Below are 18613 nucleotides of genomic sequence, written 5' to 3' on the forward strand. Positions count from 1 at the left end.
TTAACATTCAAAAAAGGTGATATTGAAACTCTTCGATAAATTTTAGTTTCCATGCTATGATTATTATAATTATTATTAGGCTATCTCTATTAAGGATATCTTAATTCTCCTTTTAACTATCACATTATATTTTTATAAATCTTTAAAATTATTTAAAATCTTTAAAATCTTTTTATTTTACCTTCAACTATACAAACATAATTGCAATCTGACACGAGTTTTTTGATTTTATTTTTCAGACGTCACAGTTCAAGTCCGGGGAATTATCTAGAAATAAGTCTATTATTAGTTCCTTGATATTGTAATTGTATAACTTTGAGCATTTCATCTCCTACATTTGTAGCGGTAGATTATTGATGGTGTTTTTCGAGAGTCCTAAGTTTTATCTTAGGCATGCGTGATTCGAGCTCTAATATTACCAGATTGGATGTTACTTTAGTGTCTCGAATGCTAACTACTAACTCGTTCAAAAGAAAAAAAAAGTTTGAGCATCTAACATTTTGTTAGACGTCTGCTTTTTTTTTAATATATATTGTTGTTAGGAAAAAATAAATATCTTTACATATACTTATTTCATATACAACCAACTCTACTTAGATGGGTTGGCCATGTGTATTTTCTAAATCTACTATGTGGGACCCGGAGGTGATTTTTTCCCAAGGTCTCGGGTTTGAGTCTTGGATTTCTCATTTCAAGGTATTTTCCACGAGGAGGGGGTTAACGGTCCAGCAAATCGCTGGTTAAATTGCTTCCAGCAATTCTGAATCGAAATTAACTAAAAAAAAAAAACTTATCTCATATAAAAACAAAAGATAAATATTTCTATAAACTTTTTTAACAATATATACCTTATAGACGAGTACGTAATGACGGACATGCATCAATGTTATGAACGAAGAAGTACAAACAAAGATATAAAAAATCGTGTACAAACACTCGCATTGTAGTGGTTAACATCCGAAAAGAGTGTCAAAATTATGATTATATTGTCAACTCCGCAATCGAATTTCATATTTAGATTCAGTTCAGATTTAATTATGTGCGTCAACACCCATGTTAACTCACAACAAATTTCGGGTGATTAAGACATGAATTACCATCTAAAAGAGCGTTCATATGGGTTGATTCGATCATCAAAGAAGTGATTAGAGTTTGCAATGGCTTATAGTTGCAATCAACGTTTTAAAACACATTATTACCAAAAGATTATACTGCCGTAAGTTATTGTAAGTATCAAAGATCGGTCGTGCTCCAAAATTAGGGGTAGAATTTTTTTTTAAAAGCGACAAATTTTACAAGAATTTTACTTTTAGTTATAAATTAACCTATCAAATCCATTAATGTCAGGAATTGAACCATTATCGATCTTCTCCTTGAAAAATTATAGTCCCTACTAGCCATCTAAAAATGGAATGAGAGCTCGGAGTAGAATTACATCATAGAAAATGTCATATACTACAACACAAAAATGAATAAAGCACTTAATCCAAACATCACAAATAACTCATGATTATAGGGATCATTCCACCTAAAAAGTGAACTAATTATATACTGTACTTAATAAATTAATCACTTAATCACCTCAATTATAATAATTTCCCCTCTTTCAATTGAATATTATACCTCAATATTCAACTATACTATAGTAAATTACGAATTGTTAATTTACTATACAAGTCTCTAGCACAAAGTTTAGAAGCTTCGCTTGCATATAGCTCAAGACAGAGAATCTTTAAGACTAAATAATTTAATAGTACTTAATTAGCTTAATTATATGTATCCGTGCAACATAATTATATGTAACCAAAGGCGTATATTATCCAACTATAAAATACTATTATTATCGATATATATTTGAGAAATTTTAGGATAGATTCTTCTTTTGGCTTAACACGTTATTTTTTTATTTTTAATCTCCCAATAATAATAAACCAGCATTCTTAAATTCTTTTTTAAAATAATCACACCCATTGGATGAAAAACAAAAATAAATTCCAACCATTAGATTTGATGACCTCATTTACCTCATTTATATTATTTATTTACTTACAATTTACTATTATTATTGGTATATTAATTAATAATAAAGTAATAACAAATTATAAAGACTAAATAATGACTAAATATATTTATCGATATATATTCCCTTTATCATGAAATATATAAAAATTAGCATATTTAATAGATGTTCAATCTACAAATCTGATGATCTAAACTATACTGCAATTGCAAACATAGGATCAGATGCTTTTAAATACATAGCAACATCACATGGTACCTTTTATACTAAAGCCGTAACTATATTTGAATCATAATGAAAATAACAACTTATGTATACAATATATTTAAATTGTATTACAATATATCTAATTTGTATGTTATAGCTCACGATGGAATAGCCTTAAAAGTAAACATGTTTTTTTAGACTACATTTAGATATAAAGTTTTTTCTCTCTCATTGCTCACAATTTATTTTGAGTATCTTCATCATTTTTTTATAGAGAAACTGTCACAAATGGTCCCTGTGGTTGTTCATATTAGCATTTTGCCCCTTGTATTTTTTTTTGTTGCTAAAGGTCCCTTGATTTTTCAATTTCATTGCTAGCAGTCTCTGTCACTAACATCTGTTAAATTTGACCATTAAATAAGGGTATATTAGTCCTTTCAAGTTTAACATTTCTCTCATCCCTATCAATTATCATCTTCATCATCAGACCTAAATCACATAACACAAACTTTTAATTTTTGATCATTCAAATTCAGCCTAATAATAATTCGATAAATCAATATACATCTAAACCCAAATTTTAATTGTGAAGCATTTAATACGGTATCACCTGAACACATAATCAAAACCCAACCTAAAATTATTCATCCATTTTTTCTCTTTCGTATTTTCTTCTTCAATCATCATCGCCATCATGATGTAAAATATATTTTGTAACACGCAATAGCAAACTATAAACATTGTAGACCCACAAATAGCATATCTCAAAGCAATTAATTAGAAAGCATTGCAAATCCTTATAATGCATCTAACGAGAGCTATAAGAAAATAGATATAAATATTAAACTATAACAATTGGTTTATGCTATTAATTTTATGTAGGGATAGGTCTGTACATGAACATCAAGCAAAAGTGGGGATATATATATATATATATATATATATATATATATATATATATGTATATGTATATATATAGATGTAAGCAAACAAAGGGGATTTGGGTTTTAATTGGGAATAAAAAAACAGAGAGCCACAATAAAGAAAAAGGGATAAAAAAAAGACACACAGCCGCTGCTGTTGTTCAATTTCCCACTGCTATTCCGATGTTGTCGTTGTTGTTCCTAAATCTATGTGTGTTTTGTATGTTTTGTGTATACATGTGTGTTGTGGTAGATATATATCAAATCATATTTGGATTGTATCATGGTTTTACTTTAATTTTGATTATGTGCAATGGGTTTGATTTAAAATTAGTTTCTTAGATATGATTTTGATTATATTTGAAAGTGGACCATTTCATTATTAATCTAGGATTTTTGAATTAAAAGAGGTGATTTTGGAATCCAATGTTTAGATACGTATAATATACAGATGTTGTTTTGGAAATAAATGTGTTGGGAAAGAAATGGTTGAAAAGACTAAAATACCCTTATGTGCCATGCAAATGAGGGTTTTAACGGCCTTAATTTAACAGATGTTAGTGGTACGGACTGCTAGCAACGAAATTGAAAAACCAAAGGACAATTAGCAACGAAAAAAAAATATAAGGGGCAAAATGCTAAAATAAACAACCACAGGGACCATTTGTGACATTTTCTCTTTTTTATATCTACCACATTTTTTAATGTCTATTATGAAGATTGTACAAGTCTATCAAATTACGATTAAGAAATAAATAAAACAAATTCACTGTATTATAATGGAATCTTGATGTTTACTATAATCATTAATGAGAATTTAACTCATCTTAACTAAGATTAATTTTAATCACTATAATTATCTGAATTTTGCATAAAGTTATTTTATATGAGTGAAAATTAGATTTACTATAAAAACATATTATTGTTAAAACAATATTATTTTATACATACCACAAAACTAATATATTTCTAAAATTTTAAACTATGATACCTGTAGTAAGTAATTAGTAAAATTGTCATATAATAACTATGTATATTATTATAATATATTCTTATAACTGTATATTTTTCTTATAAACATTTATTTTGAGACTGACGGATAATATTATTGACTTTGGTTATTGTAATGTTAAATGATTTGTTCTAAGATAGATTGGGTAGAATTTAGGGAAAAATAGGAACCTATTTACCTAAAATTCTTAAAAAAGGAACTTATTTTGTTTTCGTTTATTTAAAGGATACGCTTTTAATAAATTTCCTAAAATTGTAATGTCACGTTTCTTTATTAGATAGATAGATATAATAGTTTATAGTTAATAGTTTGATATTTTATTTTGTATAAAAAGAAATTAATATATTTTTTTATAATTTTGTTATTGTACTAAATAAAATATTTTATCTATAATTAATTTAAGATCCTCATTATACAGATATATAACAAAGATATCTTGATATCGTCTGAACTATCTACGATAATAATACAAAAATTTTCGAATAAAAGTATCTATCATTTTTCAACAAGATTATCTAAATTCAACTCTATATCATCATTATACAAATATATACTACAATATACATATTCTACTAACCAAAATATGTTTTAATTATTATTACTAAGTATGCTATTATGAAAACATAATACATTTATCCCGCGTATTACGCGGGATTATAATCTAGTATATATTAAAACAAAACCTTTAATTATGAATTGGAAAATAAGAACATAGAATTTTATCTTTTATTCTCCACCATTAGATCATTTTGATAACATCTTTATTGACTAAAAAATTAGTCAATAACACTTTTCGTCCTCATAGTTTTATATAAATAAATGTGTTTTATAAAGTATTCTATATTTATTTATTTTAGTACAATAATGGTAATATATATAACTTATAAATAAATAAAATCATTTACATAGTATACAAAGTTTATATATTTGTATTTCTAATATGGTATAAATAATAAAAATATTTGACAAAATTTCCATTTAGAATGAGTTGATATGAGTATTACATGATTTGTTTTTTGATGTGATTGCATAATTACTAACACATTTGGTACTCCTAAGATGAGTAAAAGTTATGAATTTATAACTTAGTGTTAATAAAGATATGTATTTAATATCTCATAACTAATATAATGGTGAACTTGAGATATCACTGTCATGTTGCGTTGTAGGGCCGCTAGGTTGAGGGAAAAAATTCCTTTGCGGGACTAAGGGGTTTTACACACTTATTTAAATATACGTGTTTCATGCATATCTTTTAGTTTTATGCTTGAAATCAATATTTATTAACATTTTTCATTGATAATGAACATGATATTATTATTGTGGTTTAAAAGTTTGTGAATATTTATTTATATGTTAATCGTTTTTATACATTAAAAGTTTTTTAATGTAAAAATAATGTACAGATTCCGCGTATTATGCTGATAATAAGCTAGTTTTGATTTAACACAATGCCTTTAAAAATGAGGAAGTCATGATTTCGATTAGAACAACATATAACAAAAAAATGGAGTTTTATTTTGTGCCAAAGGATTTTCTCTCATCTATGATGAATTTTCATATATAAAGTATATAAATGATCGAATGAGTTAGTGAGCTACTAGTAGTGATTTCAGTTTAATGTAAAACATATTATGATCTAGAAGTATCAGTATTGTCTTGTAATGATAAGTCAGAAAATAGGTTTGATTTTTAAAATGACGATGGTTTTGTTTTACTAGAAGGGCGTTATGATTTTTATAAATCTCATGCCAGGAATCTATTATCAAAACTTCAAGCACTAAAAAAAAAGAAATTCTAAAAATATAATAATAAATATAATATAATGTACACTATATATCTACGTGTTCTCGTGAGCAATAGCACAAATAGTGGCTCAAATCATGCTGTTATGTCGCCATGGATATTGCTCCCTTTTTTGCTCTTTGGGATTAATGTACACCTCTATTATTATTTATTTTTACAAAACATATTCCATTAAACTATTTAGATCGGTAGAGTAGAGAAACCTCAACTTTGTGTTCCTTTGACCTCAACTAGCAATTGTCCAAGGAGCAATATCGGGCAATTAATATTTGTTTTTAAATACCATTTTATAAAATTAAAGGTTTTGCTAAACGAATTTTTAAGAGCTTTTATTAAAACACATTAAATAGTTTTATATTTATCATGAAATTTAGAGGATGAACTTTTAATATGACGAGAGCAAGTACCCGTGTGGATGGTGGGGTTGATATGTCATGGAATGTGATAGCCAAATATCTTAGCCGGGCTCCGCCCTCGGATTTAAAAATTTGTCGAAAGTATATCGAATGACATCTCTAATGAAAGAGCATGAAACTTTAAGAACACCCGTATAATTTTTATAATTTATCGATGTACGGTTTTTGAGATAAAAGATTTTGAATAAATTGGAATAATAAATGATTTATGGGGGATAGAAATAAAAATGATTGGATAGGATTTGATGAGAGATAAAATGTGTTAGATAAATATAAAATTGATATATGGGCATTTTACGAAAAGTAAATGTTGAAACTTAAAATGTAGACAGGAAAAATTTGTTTTATAATATAGTATAGAAAAAGTACAATTTCTTTATACACGTTCTAAAGGTTTTTTTTAACTCTTTCCTAAAATTAATTAGGAACACATTGTAACCAATGACCTATCCAAGCTTTGAGCAACGATAAAATTCAATAAATAAATAAACACATTAAAACTATTTTACATTTGTTTCTTCACGTTACATTTTTAACAAGTGTGGATAAATATATATAACTATATAAGTTTTAATTGCACTCACAATTTTAGAAATAAAATATCTAGATTTATCTATACTTTTTTATAAAAATTATCACACACCCCATTTTCAGAAGTAACTACATAATAGTTACATCCAGAATTACTAAATTACCTTTAATAAACACCCATTACGGAAAACGTTTCTATAAAATACCAACTTTGTCCTTAACGAATTAATAAACACTATAAACTTTTATTTTAATAATTAACACTTTAAGCCCTTATCTTCTAAAAATTTTCACTATCACAATTACATCAACCTACACCACTTGACACCGCCACCACTAAGGATGGCAACGGACGAGAAAAAAGCCGTAACCCGCGGATATGCATCCGTCATGGATGGGTAAATTCAAAAAACAAATTACCATGGATACATAACGGATATAAATATGTATCCGTTTACGGATCACAGATGGATAATAGATATATCATATCTGTCATGGATATATCCGTTTAGTGAACCCGTCAAACCATAAGTAAAACCCGCAAATATTTTAATAATATAACCCGTCAAACCCGCATACTATTATTTATATATGATAAATATTGATAAATATAAACTTTTTTAAAATCAAATCTGTTCCATTTTGAAAGTTTGTTCCAAATTTCGGCTATATGTAAGGTATATGTTTCCAAATTCTAATTCCAATCTACATAACATTATCACAGTTTGTGGCTTTAACATTCTACCATTAGTCCATTACCTCTTTTCAAGCTACTTGGAAGTTTAAACTTTAGTAGTTTTATTGAGTTCATTTATTTTTAAATAAAGATCCAGTGATCGACTGACTCATTTTCTTGAAGATTTTTTCTTCTTTTATTTTTTATTAATGGCATGTGAACAATTGTGCAGTGTTCTTTGTTTGGTATGCATTTATTTTATTGTGATGGTAACTATTAGATTTATAATGAAAACCGTGGATCTATCCGCGAGCTTATATATCCGCAGATGATGAACAAGGATTAAATATTTAATCCGTTTGCGGATATCCGCAAATTGGCAAATCAAAAAAATCCGCGTGGATGGTAATGGGAAAAGGATATCCGCATCCGTTACCCACGGGTGCCATCCCTAGCCGCCACCACCACCAATAGTACCATCACCGACACCATTAGACTGTCTTTCCCACCACTACCGCCGCTCATTGTACGGATACCATGCTCCTAAGCATTAACAACAATCATACTAATCCACAATTATAAATGGAGACATTAATGTGTAACACTTAATTTTTCCACCCATTATTTCATAAAAAAAATAAATTTTATAAATTGACTTTTTAACTTTTAAATATAAACAATTTTTGTATATTTTTATGCATTTTAAAGTGTAAACTTTCCTTTTCAACGTATATAAATACTCAATTATTTCCACACTTTTTTATTTATAATGATTTTATATACATTTTTAAATGTGAATAAAATGCGTATGAACAAAAAGATAAGAAAAAATGTTTTGTTCTTAATTATATTACATGAAAACACAAAACCAAAGAGCAGTGCCTAGTGCTATTAATAAACTTTTAATATGATATAGAATATATTAGTTTTTCTACATAAATTAAAGAAATAATTTCATCTATATTCTTGTAAAAGTTATATACTACGTCGATACTCTTTAACATTTTAAATGTACATCAACGTACATATATCCATGCTAAAACTAGTGTATTTGTGACATTAGTCATTTTTATGTAAGAGTTGAATATATACTTATTAAGTCATTTTCATTTTTCAAATGATGAAGACATACAATTGTTACATGTGTGTTTTTTTATGTTTATAATATAATATACGATAGTGTATTTGGATCATTTGGTATCCCATGATGTTTGTTTAAGGGAAGTAGCATACAATAAAAAGGAATTTATATCTATTTGATAGAAATGTAGCACCAGAAAAGTTGTAGTTAGGATATGAATAACTACAAGTTGTTCTTGAAATGGATAAAATCTTGATATCTAACAACTTGCTTTCAAAGAAATTTAATTGTAAAATAACTAATGGTTTTTGGGCTTTGGTTTTGCATGGACCACTTCACCAAATAAGCAGCTTATCTGCTGGTTGTGACATTGATCTTCTGCGATCCACACAAAGTTATTGTTGTCTTCCTAGCAAAAAAATTTAGCCCTTTCTCTTTCATATCTATCCAAGCCAGAAAGGATGAGTGTGATATAAGGATTATTCTCTACACTTGCATTTCAATATATACATATTTCAAAACTTTAATTAAGTCTATAAATAATTAATTCATACCTTTATTTGACTCCTACAGAACACAAAAAGCGTGTTTGGTGTCACATAATATTTTTTGAAACGAACAAAATGTATCAAAGAAATTGGACTTGAAAAAATGATACTATTTTTTGAATAGATGTATCAAAAGGAATTGAATTTAAAAGAATGTTTTTTTATAGCTTCAAGCGAAGAGACGGAATAAAAAAAAAATTCGTCCCACTACCCCAAGGAAATGAATATTCTACCAAATGAAATAATTGTTAAATTCCAACGAAATGAAATTTCTCTATCTTTGAATACAAATCAGTGAATCACACTACGGAATGGAAATTCATCTACAATTCCATCAGCTTCAGTTAAATTGTGTGAACCAAATGCGAATTTATATTTCCAGAATGCTACAAAGGCCTAATTATCATTTAACCTATAAAGCCACTCAATAATATTGAACGTAACACTATAGAAAAGTTCAAAACAGATACAACATGAAATATTGCGTTAGTTAAGATATATAGGAGAACGATAGCTAAAACAGGACTTTAAAAGAAGCAATTAGTCGATTGCATTACTACAATGTCTAAGTTGACATAATTATACATTTTATGCATAAGAATCCTCTTACAAATGAGGACATGTGGTAAAATAGAAAAATAAGATGAGAAAGAGAAATATAAATGTTAACGAATGTCGTCATTTGTATGTGTATATGGACAAAATATGTATGATGATGAAGACATAATCAAACTAAAATTAAGGATCAAATCAATATATTTTAGCACAAGGCATTACTATATATCACAAACCAAAACACAAAAAGAAAAAGTTACTTCTGTCATATCTTATATCTTATTGAAACAATCCAAAAGGAAAATGCTTCTTTAAAGTTCTTTTTAGCTATTGTCTTTTGTTTTTATGAGTGTTATGTAGTAAGCTTTTTTGCATCTTTATGTAACTTCATTTCTGACTAATTAATTATTGCTTTGTATATGCACCCCCATAATATATTCCATTATGCATTTGACTTGGACATTATGTATATGACTTGGACTTGTGTTTTTTCTTTCTTGTTGATATGGCATCTCTCTTAAGAAGCATTTGGAAAATAAGCTTATGGAAGGCACAAAATACCCAAAAATAATTTGAGGTAGTAGAAGTAGTACTAGTTGTGCACAAAAACTTAAGCCATCTATCATTGTTTGTTTATTAATCATTTTCTGGTGTATGCCATGCATGCTGATAATATATGTTGGCAGGTTGCAAGAATATGAGTGTAAGACAATGCCAAAATCTTCATTCAGAATTGTTACCATCATACTGTATGATAATGACCTTCTCAATTTTGAAATCAATAATTAACCACACCCTCAAAAAGTCATCCCGTTTACACTTCGTACATATAGAAAAGTATAGATTATTAAACGCAGAATTATCACTATATATGGTGTTAATCAACCTTAAATTTCGTTTTATGAGATGATTTTTGGTTTTAAGTAGTAATTAAGGACACGTGTGTTAATGTGCATTTGTTGAACTTGAATTGTTATTTAATAATATTTATGCACAAATATTAAAGAACAAACGTTTATGAAAAAATTCCAGACGTTTACAAAGAAGCTAGTATCAAACGTGAATGAACTAGAGCTATGTTCATGTTTATCTGTATTTTTTTTTTTTAATATATGTTTGATTATTAAAAAAAAAAATTCATGTGCATTTTTTATGAACCGGCACATATAATTCGTCAAACATTTAGCTCACTTACGGCCATTCTATTGCTTTTATATGGTCAAAATATAATGTTCATAATGAATATAGACCGTACTTTATAATATGGACTCTATTGGTAGACATCCAACGGTAGGATCATCAACAATACAACTTCAATGCAGATTGATGTAGTGTGTGTGTAACACCCTTATTTATTTATATTTTTTACTTAATGAGTAATTATTGAGTTATTAATTATCCAAAACAACCCTGCCTGAATTTCAGAGTTTTCATTTATAGCAGAATGCCGTTCAAGCAAGCAAGCCAACCAACCCACCTTCTTTACTATTTTATTATCGGACACTCTGTTTTTCTTCTTATGTATAATTTTTTACTTATTGCTTTTTTTTTTTTTTGGTAAATGACATTTTTATAGGGAGTTATTAACATACATAAAATTATTATCATTTTTATCATAAAATTCATGAATAAATTTTATGCTGATATAAAAAATACACCATATAGTACAAATTTTTTTATGTAATTAAAGGTCATAACTTTCTCACTTTATAATTTCATTAAGAGACATTTCGCCTTTTCACATACTCAGTGACGGAGTTATGTGGTGGTTGAAAGTGATCGATCCTTGTAATCTGACAATGTATATAAACATTAATATTTCTAATAATATTTTTATGTATATATTAAGTTTAACGATAATAGTCAACTCCAGACTCCTGTTATATTATTTTGTATTTTAATTTTACGTTTGTTAGTACATAAAAACCGTTTGACGTCGACCCCATACTAAAATACCTCGCTTCGACACTGCACACACTTAAGCTCTAAACAATTCTATACACATTTATGTTTTATACTCAAAACAATACCTTTATATATGCCCCTTTCAATTTAAACTAAAAATTTAGAACAAAAGTTACACTGATATTTCTCCATCCAACTTACACTTTAACCAAGAAGGTGTTACCAAAGTCAATACATTTTACAGAATATGTATGGACTAGTTGTACAAGTGCACTACCAATTGGATTCATAAATAAGTTTATATGCATGCAAAAGTTGCAAAACTTTAGCAAGTGTCTTTTTAACTTTATGAGCAGATTCTATATATGCTATACCCATGGCTTTTTATACACGTATGCTTTTTAATGTAACAAAGAAGTCACAACTTGTAGAGAAACCTCATTATGTAAAATTGAGAATTAATTGAGATATTTGCAGTAGTGTGATCGAGCATTCGAACTAAATCTATTTGGTAAATATAGAATTTTATATTTGCTATTATATACGTATCATATTTATATCATTAATTTTGATGTGTAAGTATAAAAGGACAAGTCTATTAAACCCCCTTTAGGTGTATATGTTTCCGGGACCAGATCAAAATGTTTCAAATTTATCGATCATTGACCCCATATACGTCCATTTTCATGGCCCTCACAACATAATTTCTTATATTTTTGTGAAGATGGTGGGCTGAAAAACATTTGATAATTGTAAAGCTCCATTTAACCCAATTATTTATGTAGATTGTATAAGCTCCATTTAACTATATATTAAAAAAAAAACTTTAAAAGAATTAAAAAAATACGTACGTACTAAAGGTCTGTTTATAAGAATGGTTAATATAAAGGAACGTCTACACACACCCACCAATTTGGCAAAAATACTCATTATACACGAGTATGCTCTTATACAGGAAGTATATCCGCATTGACAAGAAAATACAAAGTACGATATGAGAAATATCAATGTATACATTCCGTTTGGTGAGTGTTTAGGTGTTTATACTGAATTGATGTGTTTCTTTTTAAAGGAAAACATGATAAGCTGAATTAAAATTAATGTGTTCAAATGTAACTTTTCTAAAATAAATTTAGAAAAACTTTTTCACTCCAGAATAAAAACAAGTCTTTGTGTTTTCTAAATCTACAACTAATTAAACAATGCAGAACTTTAATGGTTTTCTAAGAATATATAACACTTCTCATTTACTTCAAGAATAATGGAAATAGAAAGAAAAAAAAAATAAAAATTAATTATATGTTTAGTTGGAGTTAATTATGCTACCCACAAACACTAGAATATGTAGTAGAAGTTAGAGATAAATCTCACTATCATTACTAAAATTAGTGATATACATATCTTACCATAGATAGAAATTAATAAAAAAAAATCATACATATAAAGAAGAAGCATCATAATCTGAACCTATTGCTTTTTGAGGACTATTATGATCTTCATGGTTTTCTTCTTCATCTTCTAATGAACAAGATGACAAACAATGACTTGTACTTGAACAAGTTCCAGAAGAAGATGCTGCTGATGATGATGTAAATAATAAAGTAGATTCTGGTGATGATGACTTACTACTACTAATTATCATTTTCTTCTTGCTAATACTAGATTGTTCATGGTCATTAATGATTAATGATGATGATGATGAAGAAGATGATAATGAAGATGATGAGTCAAGATTATTGACCACCAATAAGTCAACAAAAGCACCAATGATATAACCATGGTTAATTTTATCATTTACTGCAAGATACAAACTCAAAAGCTCTTGAAGATTGTCCCAACTTTTTAACCCTTCATCAGCTTCCACCATTTCTTGCATTGACTTTTTGAAGTCAAGAAATGGGTCAGTTGACTCCATCTCCATCATTGACACACTACTTTCTTTATATGGCAAGTCACTTTCTTTTTCTTTTTCTTTTTCTTTTCCATTCTCTTTTTTACTTTCTTTTAACTTTCCTTCTTCAAGTATGGAACTTGTTTGACCTGGCTTGAAAAAGAACCTATCACTACAAACCCCTTTAATCATGGACTCCATATCTTCTTCATTTTCAAGATTTCCGACCATGGCGGTGGCGGCACGAAAAGAGAGAGTTTTACTAGGACTTCCACAAGTAGGAAAAAATGGGAGCTTTCTTCCCATTGTTGTAGATATGGTTTTTGAAATGGGCTTAAAAAAAAGTAGAGAAAAAAAGGGGTATTGTATTGATTTTTGAATATGAAAGTAGGAAGGAGTTATAAATGTTATAGATTCATGTTAAATAAGATGGTCAGATTGGAATTGAATGAGGAGGGAGAGTGAGAGTTTTTAAAATAAAAATGGGGTGGTAAGTGGTGAGGGAAGTTAGGATCAACAATATTAATTTGGTGAATGAATTGGTGGTGTGTTGTTGTTTTATACCATATGGTCCTGTTTTTTGTTCTCTTTGGATTTGTTACCACTCTTTACCTTATATGTTTAAGACTTTGAAGGATTAAGTCCCTTATGTTTCAATATGCATAAAAAGTAGTGTAAATCATTCGGTTTATTGTTCTTACAACGATGATGATGATGTAAATGAGCATAAGTATTGCTTGTCTTTAATTTCCACCTTACGCGACATTCTCAAATCAGAGGCGTTCAAGAAGAAAAACGACACTTGTTTGGTCCTTCATTTTTAACCAAGATAGTTTCAGCCTTGTTTATAGTTGTGTTTTTCTAAAACTGTATATTCTTTATAGTTGTAAAAGAAATTCTAGAGCCAATTACGATTAGCTGTTTAAGAACTTTATAATCAAACGTTGTTCTTCTAACTCTATAATCAAACAAAATTTAGCATATTATAAAAATCTCTTGTTGTCGATCATCACTAACATCACATACCATCTCCATCGTCCCAAATTACCAAGTATCAAATTCCTAGTAAGAGTTGTTTTCTTCAATACCTAGCTTGTATTAAATTTTGTTTTCTTGATGCTTAATCATGTGGACTTGCGGGTAATTAAACAACATTGTCTGTAATCTGTATACAAACAAGGAGTTGTTTACCAAAGTTTATTAGTTGCGGACTTGCTGGCTTATGTTTTCAACTATTACACAATATCAAATAGTTCAGGATCAAAAGTAAAATTATACATATATAAGTTGTTGTTTATATATAAAAACTAACATAAATTGAAGTTAAAGGATAAAGTTCAAGAGTTAAAAGTTTGTGGGTGAAAGTTGTTAAACCATATGATGGGGTGCGAACTCGAACATAACTAAAAAGGTATATTAGACTCGAGCAAGACGCTAGATAATATACACCGAGGTTCATACATATGGACCAAGAGACTGCTAACAGCCGTCTTCAATGGTGTAAGTTAGAAAAACTGCTTGTAGGTTTTACCAAAGGCAAAAGAAAAAGACCTTAAATTTTTTTAGACATTAGAATTGAATCTTAACCTCTATCTTTGAAGACAAAGGCTCCAACTAACTGATCCAATCCGACCAGTTAGTTTGTCTAAATTAAATTCGACTTGTTAATATGCTTTTGAATTTTAAACTGAGCACACCAAAACTAGATCCGGGTCTTGGTTTTCTAATTCTTCTGGACCGGTTTGGTTTTATAATACTTTGAAACCGGATTTTATAATTCGGATTAGATTTTTTCCTAATATTGGTTAAATCTGGTTGTGAACACCCTATGATAAGCATTGTTGATGATTGAAGTCGGCACACGATGCTCGCTACAACTAACATATATAGTCGACGGTGACATGAACCAACATCAATGAGATCGTTATGGTCGTTGAACTTTACACAAGTAATAATGCAATTTTCATTTATGGGCCACGACTTTCCTTAGACTATTCTAGGCTCTAGGCTACATTGACTTAAATTGACATACACTTCATACAAGATTACAAATTTATGATTTGAGCTTAGTTTAAAACTCTCAATTACGCTAACGTTACTGATATTCCTCAGCTAATGGAGTGGTAACCTATTAGGAAAATGATTAATCAACCTAACCAAAACAATCTAATAATCAACTTAACTACATGATGATAACACTTGGCATAATTAAAGGAAGAGATTAAGAAAGATAATAAAAGTAAATAGGATAGATTATTGGATGTATATCATTTCGAACATTATGTAATTTAAAAGTAAAAGTAATATAGTTTTTCGTTTTATAATCTTACTTCCAATTTAGGTTCTTAATCATATATCACATTAACTTTTCATAAATGATGCATGAGATAGTAGATTTCAGATATTGAAATTTTGAGTATATATAAAAGAGCTCATTAAACTTATATTTAATGTGATAGCAGCATATATAATTGCATAATAGGCATACAAGTGAGTCATTAAACTCATTCAATTTCGTCCATATTCATAATTAACAATGAATGTCTTTCAATCATCTCAAATAGAAAGACGAAATTCAAAATCATCGATCAACAAGGTTTCTAACATTTTCCTTTTTTTTTTTTTTGGAACCGATGTTTTATAATACTAAATAAATAGATATTTGAAATGAATACACTAATAAAAAGACCATTACATAAAAAGCCTTTCTAACTTTTGCTCCAACTTTATTTTAACTGCAAAGGTAAAAAATTAATATTAAAACGATACTAGCAAGGAGTTAATTAGCAACGTCAATATTACAACAATTAAGATTAGATTACGTGAAGAAGTAAAAAAAAAATAAAGACAAACCATGAATGGAACTTCTAAAGATCGTTGGATTACATGGGCTAGGTATTATAATTCGAAGTGTGTAGTTGGAAGTAAAGTCAAGAGCTTCATACAAGACGCGGTATTTTAAATAATTAACAAAGATCATTTGGAGCTCGCCTAGATGTATGGTTTTCATAATCTAAAGCTATCGACACCTTTGGACTGTTTTTTTTTTTTTTCGATAATGGGATACCCGAGTGATTTTATAACAGCACATATATGAGCAGGACTTCTCTTATCTTTTGTGAACAATTTTGCATTTCGTTCCTTCCAGATGAAATATGTGGAGGCTGCAACCAATAATTTCCCTATAATACTTAGCGTCGATATCTTTTTGGAGATAGGAGTTAAGTAGCTGATTATGTTCTCCTTTTTTGCTGGTACAAGTTGCATTTGAGCAAACAGCCTCACTAATGTCCATACTTGCATAGAAAACTGACATTCGAAAAAGAGACTCTACATCTGGCTGCTTATGTCTTATAGTATTTCACACTACACTGACCGAGAATGGTTGCTCGACACCATTAGCGTCATACCAAGTTAGCTCATCCCTTTTATTGATCAACTGCGACTCGTGGCCATTTCCACTCTCCATCACTTACGACCTCAGCAACTTTAGAGTTTAAATTGGAAACCCGCTCTAGCAATATCCCTTGGTGTAATCACAGCTCTAAGAGGACCATGGGATGACCAAGTGTCGCTCCACACATGTGTGTCTAAGCCATTACCAATGCGTTTCCAAATAAAGGGTATAAAAATATCACGAACTTGGAGAAGTTTTCTCCAACCCCAACTCATATTTCCTTTTGGTACAATCTCTCAGAAGCTGTTTCCTTTTAACTTATAGGAATAGATCCATTCCACCCATAGAGAGTTTCGTCTAGTGAGGATGCTCCATATATGAGTAGCCATTAAGCCTTTATTAACTTCAGTATTATTGGTTCTTATACCCAACCCACCTTCAGCCTTGGGGAGACATACCTGTTTCCATGAGACTTTTGCTTTTCCTTTTGTCACCGAGTCTTGGGACCATAAGAAAGCCCTTATCTTTTTTTTAAGATCTTTCACAACGCGAGCAGGTAATATGAAGACTGAAGCCCAGTAGACATGAAGTGACGAAAGAACGGAGTTAATAAGTTGTAATCTACCTGCAAAGGACAAGGTTTTCGTCTTCCAATCATCGATTCTCTTCTCCATTCTTTCTACAAGGATTTTACAATCCTTAATTGTAAATTAGTTTCGTTGAGATGAGTGGCACCCCCAAATAACCTACCGTCAGTTTTCCTTCATCAAATGGCAGGATACTAAGGATTGTTTGTTTAACGTGATCAGGTACATTACAAAAAAAAGGTCGTACTCTTTATAGAGCTTTCCTTTGGGCTGTGTTACAAAAGGCATTTGTATAACAAGTCGTTCTTATCGATCTCTACTAATGTTCAAGTTCAAGACATTGCATAGCTCACAAGTTTCCCATACATATTTGGTCTGGGACATCAAGCATCATTTAAGCTCATTAATTGTTGCATTCTAGCTTACATTTTTCGAAATGTTGTGTTTCGAATTCCCTCTAACTTACCATACGAGGTTAAGACCACTCGCTGTAAACTACGTTAAATTGTCTTGGTCGGGCTTGGTCTACAACATAATGAAATTCCAGGACAAAATTTACCAGATTACATCAACCATACTCGAAAGCGTAGGCAAAAAACCTCATGCCTCAACCGGCTAGGCTGGAATTGTTGTCAATGTATATCTACTAGTATTAATTATATTAAAAAAATTTACATATATATCTAGAAATAGTGAAAAGTTATTTTAATAACCTCTAAAAAGGCAAAAACTTTTTAAATCAAGCTTAATCCTTAATTATTATTTACTTGATAATTGTTTTTTGATTTTTATTGAATTGTTTAGATGAAATTTTAGATTTTACAATTATGTAGAAACATGGATTATCATCCATTATGCAATTTTTAGAGACATGAATTCTATGATTACATGTGCACGAATAACGTTATGATCACATGTATGCAGGTCGATCATATGTATGTAAGTATTTTTGTAAAATAATGTTTTCGTGAGATTGGTGATGATCAAATGTATATAGATGGTTATATGAACAATTTTAAGCAATTATATAGTCATTTGAACATGTGTAAGCAATCATA

The 18613-nt window shown here is 29.2% G+C and overlaps 1 protein-coding gene across 1 annotated transcript; it reads right to left on the reverse strand.

Moving 5' to 3' along the window:
- Nucleotides 1-13025: 13025 nt before the first annotated feature.
- LOC122605675 (transcription repressor OFP15-like) lies at nt 13026-14090 on the reverse strand. Its single transcript, XM_043778627.1, has one exon. It carries the CDS (start codon nt 13875-13877, stop codon nt 13113-13115), a length of 765 nt encoding a protein of 254 aa, XP_043634562.1. The 5' UTR covers nt 13878-14090; the 3' UTR covers nt 13026-13112.
- Between the last annotated feature and the right edge of the window lie 4523 nt (nt 14091-18613).

Source organism: Erigeron canadensis, chromosome 6 (assembly GCF_010389155.1).
Source record: "Erigeron canadensis isolate Cc75 chromosome 6, C_canadensis_v1, whole genome shotgun sequence".
Classification (NCBI taxonomy): domain Eukaryota; kingdom Viridiplantae; phylum Streptophyta; class Magnoliopsida; order Asterales; family Asteraceae; genus Erigeron; species Erigeron canadensis.

Excerpts from the sequence above, each read along its gene's own strand:
- LOC122605675 (XM_043778627.1), bottom strand. The coding sequence starts at position 13,877 with ATGGGAAGAAAGCTCCCATTTTTTCCTACTTGTGGAAGTCCTAGTAAA.